The 6,000-nt window shown below is 40.9% G+C and overlaps 1 protein-coding gene across 1 annotated transcript in view; it reads right to left on the reverse strand.

Moving 5' to 3' along the window:
- Nucleotides 1–6,000, reverse strand: part of AKAP13 (A-kinase anchoring protein 13) — a 101,580-nt gene that overhangs the window by 51,751 nt on the left and 43,829 nt on the right. Inside the window, exon 5 of the mRNA XM_019471348.1 lies at nt 618–961. Within this exon, the coding sequence (XP_019326893.1) occupies nt 618–961 (344 nt within the window). The remainder of the gene's footprint in view (nt 1–617; nt 962–6,000) is intronic.

The following is a 6,000-nucleotide window of genomic DNA, read 5'->3' on the forward strand; positions in this document are numbered from 1 at the left end:
CATTTACACACTCCTGTGGCTGTTACATCTCTCCCTCTTCTATCTTCTGAAAGAACAAAAGGGAAAACTTCCCTTTTGAATCTTTCAAGGCACCACCAGGGATATCAGTGGTGAGTTAGATGGGACTTACTGTCCATGAGAGACTGAGGTGGACCCAATTCTGTGAAACAGGGACTACCCATCTCACCACTATGCCAAATGAGGAGCCTCCACACCTTTTTTTAAAACTCTGGTGCCCGTGCTATCTTGTACCACAATCAGAGCAATAATGGTCATGTTTATTTTGTGAGAGATTTAACACTCCAGTAATTCCTTTAACAAAGCCCTTCGTATAGAAAGGTGTGGTGACAGTTCAAATGAAAGACCTGTCCCAAGGTATTTCCATTCCCTCTGGAAAGCCCAAGTGTACTGTAGGTATAAAGTACTTTAATCCTGAAAGTTAAGTTAAAAAAAACAAACAAACATACGTTCGTTAGGAGACTGTCTTGACCCCCTTGAGTGAAAAAGAAATAATCACAAGTGACATCCTCAGTTCCCTGTTTTATCATGCCAAGCCCAAGGCTTAGGTAAATATTCATGAGTGGGTGCAAAGTAAATCAAAGCAGCTCTTCACTCACCTCCTCTGATTTATTTCTGCTTCGTTGGTGGCGTTCTTCCCTGGCCCCCAACTGTGTCGACGGAATGGTGACAGCGGCCGCATGGAGTTTCGTAAGACGGAGGAATGAGTGGGCACATCCGTGATACTGTCTAGCTCCTCTTCCTTCTCCCCTCCCTCTGCGGCCATCATGTTGGTGCAGCTGCTGTCCAGGCTGTGCCTGTCCTTGGGCTGGACGAAGTTCACCGTTGGCGGGAAGGGAAGGGACGTGTCGCTGCCCAGGGATGAGTTCCTCTCCAGGGACATGGTGTCATCTGCAGAGGAACTGGAACTGGTGACATCACATGCAGACTGCTCCTCTTCAGGCTGCTGTGGATAAGAAAAATTAAAAATATATTAAAATAGAATAATAAACTGGTTTGGGTTGGAAGGGACCTTTAAAGATCATCTAGTCCAACCCCCCTGCCATAGGCAGGGACAGCGTTCACTAGATCAGGTTGCTCAAAGCCCCGTCCAACCTGACCTTGAACACTTCCAATGAAGTGAATACATTTAACATTTTAAATAAATGCAAATATTTTATATTTCACATGAGCTGAGAGATTTCCTAGTTGATAGCACGAGGCAAATTAACTACCACAGAAGTGAGACTTTTTGCTCTGGTTTCAAAAGAGGCTGAAATGCTCTACAGAGCAATCTCTTCCACCCCACAAATCCCCGGCTGCCATAACCCTGGGCTCCCAGCTCGGGTCCTCTGCCTGCCTTCCTCTTTCCCATTCCACATTTCATCTTGCACAGCAAACACCGCTCCTCTCACCATTTCTGGCTGAACCTGTTATCGGTCAAGGTGCCATAAAACTGCCAAAGGTTTACCAGGTGTTGATGACAGAGAGCAATTAATGGGGACTGGGTCATCCTGACTTCTGATGACAAACTCCAGCCTCTCCTGTGGGACCTGGGATGGGTTTGTAGCTCTCAGCCATGAGAGCTCGAGGGCAACATACTGTTCCACTGCATCATGCAGCACAAAAGGGACAATTATTCAGTAGTAGAAAACAGACAGGAAAAAAAAAAAGCTTAAATCCCCGTCCCCCACTACTTTCCATTAAGCAGAAAGTTAATGCCAGGGTTTGCAGCATTTTTCAAATCCAACTGTAATTGAAAAAATATCGTCCCACAGGATCAGCTGCCCTGTATTACAGGTCTTGAGTCATTCTGCCATTTTTTGGTTTAGTTTGCTCCAAAAGCTGTAAGTGGAAGCCAAACTGGTTCTCTTTGGCCAAAGGCCACATGCTGACCATACAGCCTGAGAAGAGCCTGTGCATATTCTGTGTTCCCCGTGGCCAGGATAAAAAAACACAAGCATCTCTCTGACATCACCTTCAGTCCGAAATGGTGTTTGCCCCAAGGGACTGACGTGGGAGGTTTCAATTTATGCTCCTGCAGAGCCCTGCACTGTATCATTTAAAATAATAATAGGCAGAATGATCTGTCAGATCGTATATGAGACTATTCAGCAAAGCCACAGCAGTTAATTGTCTTCAAATAGCAGGCTCGGTGGGTCTCAGCAGAAGCTGAGTTCTCAAGGAGCTGCAGGCTGTCAGCTCTCATTTGGCAGAAGACAACGGGCTACAAAATCCCGTTCTCAGAAGGGAGAGATGGGCATCAAAACCCATGCAGGGCAGGATGAACGGGAGCGGTGCTGCCCCACGGCGGTCCTCACCTTGGATCCCACCGCCCTGACTTCGTTCAAGCCCAGCAATGTTAATCGCTCCAGGCACTTTTGCTTTTCTGTGCTTTTTTTGATGGGCATGCATTATAAGCTAAAAGCTTCCTGTTAAACTGAATAAAGAGAAACTGAGAAGTTCAAAAAGTATTCTAATAAAATATTTAAATATTTAAATTATTCCCTCTTTAGAGGGAAGCCGTGTTTGAAGTTTGGCTATTTTTTATTCTTATTTCAGTTTAACAGGTACACAATAATGTTCCTAAGGTGGTTTAAATAAATGCTATCACACTATTTCTCCTCTCCCATCCATCAAAGAAAAAAAAGAAAAAAAAGATAGCATCCACAGCACAACACCAAACTACAATATACCTTTTAAACACAAAATACTATAAAACACACTAAAAATATATCCCTCCAAAAGCATTCATTTCATGGTAAGGAATGTCAAATATTAATGGTGAATTTGTGTAAATACTTTAATAGCAAACTTATACTGTAATGTAAAGGATTGGATTTGCCACATACTTAAATAGGAAGCGTAGGTTAAAACAAGAGAGAACTGAAACGGATGCCCAGTAAATTTTTTGATGACATTTGGCATTATTCAAGAAAATCTGATATTTGTGTGAGTCATGATGAGAGCTTACTGAATTGCTTAAATCTAGACAAATTAAGTAGTCATTATGTGGCTAATACTCCCTCAGTAGAGAAAACAGTCTGCTTCGCTTTTCTGAGACACAGGAAAATACTGTTAGACATTAGGGCAGCACAGCAGGAGGAGAGAGGACTACCCGCCAGCTGTACAGTGGAAGTATGGGACAGTTTGGAAACATTAAATTTGGGTGCAAATCTAGCAACAATAGTGCAGAACATCAAATTATATAGGGAGAAATTGGAGTAAAAAGAGGAATTTTTATGTCCCAGACCAGTATACTACTCCAGTTTAAAATGCAGAACAAAAACCGCCTCCCTAGCAGGGAAGATTTAGGGTTTCTATCATAAAGTGCAATTCAAAGAGATTTTTGAAAAACGTGAAATATATTTGGTCCATTTTAACTTTTACCTTGAGCATCACACTGACTACAGAACACAATAAACAATTCCCTTGAACCGTGGCCCATGCTTATTCCTCTAAAAATATTCTGTCTTCATTTAGATGATTTTTTTTTTTTTTGAAACAAAGCAAAATAGTTAATATGAGAGACCAGGACTCTGTCTGCAAAATGCCAAGTGTGGCTGACACATCTAAGAAACTTCTATATTGCAGCTACCTCTGCAAAAAAAAAAAAGCTATCTGGCCAAGTGCCAGTAAATATGCACTGCTCTTTAATCCTGTTTGAGTAAGAAAATACCCTGTTTGCAGAATAGGAATGGTTCTCTAATGTGTTCTTTTCCTACAGGAAAAATGAACATTAAAGAAATATTAATTTTCTTCAAGATAGGCTTGCTGCATTGCACCTCAATGAATTCAACCCTTAACTGTGACCATAAAACACACGGCTGAAAAGAGCCTTTACAGACACGCGCTAATGGGCATTTTCTTTCTTCTCAGAAACAGTACTTGGTGAGAAGCTAGTAAGAAAAAAAGAGATAAGGCATAAAAAGTGAGTTTTCTGAGAAAGAACGTATGTACTTCTTCATGAATAGGGATAAGAGAAATCACTAGGATGGTGGGGGTATAAGATAACTTCTTCAACTAAATCCCTCCATCTGTAGGAGGTCTCAATAAGTGGAATTAAAACGTTCTTTCAATCATTTTTGTAATGACGACACGCAAAGTGTTGAGACACGAACTTACTCTGTCCCCTGATCTTCCATGTGACAAAGACATTAAAGGTGTTACAGTATTTACAAAAAAAAAAAAAAGATGAAAAAAACTAAACCCTGGCATCCTGAAGTCTATTTGGCATACCATTACACTAAAGGAGTCAACACCTCTGGTTGGCATGATATATAATCTAGCAGGGTCATTTTTTATTTGGATTTGCCTATGGCTCCAGGCTCCCTAAAATTAACCTCAATAGTGGCCTCCTATTAATTATTTATCATAATTTTTATGATTTGGAGTGGAGGAGTCTTCCCCTGGTGAAAGCCTCTCTCTTCAAACTTTTATTCCTTTGGGTTTGGTTTTTTTTGCATGGTTGGTTTTTTGTGGTTTTTTGTTTGTTTTTTTTTTTTAAGAAACAATAATTCTGAAAAAATAAATGCAAAATATTTATGTATTTGTGTATTTCCTTGAGCAAACCAAAACAAAGCCAGAAATGAAACAAAACTCAAGGGCTTGAGTGGCAACCCCTTCCTTTGACAATGTGCTGTGGGTTTCTGACTTCCCAAGGGCCTTTCGTCTGAATCATTTCCCAAGAGGCACATTAAAAAACTTCCCAGTAACGCTGAATTTTGGTGGCAGGTTAAAAGTTAAGATGAGCAAAGCGTATGGGCTACGCCCCAGGACGTTGCCAGATGATTGTGAGAAATGACCTTATGCAGCATTAATCATTCAAGAAGGAGGGTGTTGCAAGGCCTGCCCAGATGGCTGTCTGAGATGAAGGAAAAGCGGGATGACGAGGACATGGGAATGAAGCGCTGACGTGAAAAAATAAAACATTTTGCTGAAGCCTTTAGACCTCACGTTGGAGGCAATTTCTGGATTTCAGCGACAGCCTCTAAAGTCTGAAAAAACAAGCCAGGTTTTAGTGCTAAAGCTCTCTGAACCGGGTAGCTCACGCTACGCAGCTCAGCACGTGTCCTTCAGAGCAAGAAAAAAAAAAAAAAAAGGAGACAAGCACAGGAGACGGCAATGAGAGCATGCACCGAACACCAGGACAGTTTAAGGTACCTGCAGATTTTGTGACCCCACGGACCCCAATTCTTCATGGCCCTGGGATAGAACCAGGGCTTAAAATGTATGAATTTCAAGTGATGTCTATGGAAGCTGCCTGGAAGACCCTGGACAGACAATGGCTTGTTCTTCCTAAATTTCTTTTAATGTATTAAGCAGTTAAGAGGAGGGGAGTGATTTATACAACAAAAAACAACTCTAACAGACGAAAGTTTAACTCTTGCTCCACACAAAGGAGAAACAAGAACAGGACTAGTAAAAACAATAATCATCATGACACTAAAAGGTTTGAGATCCTCTTTTTGTTCATAAATATGTTCTCTCTCTTCCCAATTTGATATGGAAATTGCACTATTTAATAGGCTTATAATTAACCAACTACAAGGAAGACATGCCTCTTATAATATTTTTCAGAAAAAAGACTACATCCAGCACTTATTTTAGTGGTTATTAAAAATATTTATAGCTTGCATTTCTACCAGCTGGGCTTAGTAGTCTAAAAAAACCCAAAAGATTGAACTAATGAACGAGCTCACAACACTAGTGTCTCTGGTCCTTCTAGAAACAACTTGAACTGTAGAAAAGGTACTCAGATAAATTCTGAGAAAGGAGACGAGGAATCGAGTTAGTCAGCAAAGCAGAGACAAAAAAAGCAGTTGAGGTTGAGATTAGCTTTGAATAACTTCCTAAACTCAACTCAGGAACCTTTTGAACCCATTTGTAGACGAAGTCTGCAATCCACCACATAATGAGAACAATCCTGTGCTGGTTTTGGCTGGGATAGAGTTAATTTTCTTCACAGAAGCTAGCATGGGGCTGTGTTTTGGATTTGTGCTG

This window comes from Aptenodytes forsteri, unplaced genomic scaffold (genome assembly GCF_000699145.1).
Source record: "Aptenodytes forsteri isolate BGI_AS27 unplaced genomic scaffold, ASM69914v1 Scaffold1, whole genome shotgun sequence".
In the NCBI taxonomy this organism is placed as follows: domain Eukaryota; kingdom Metazoa; phylum Chordata; class Aves; order Sphenisciformes; family Spheniscidae; genus Aptenodytes; species Aptenodytes forsteri.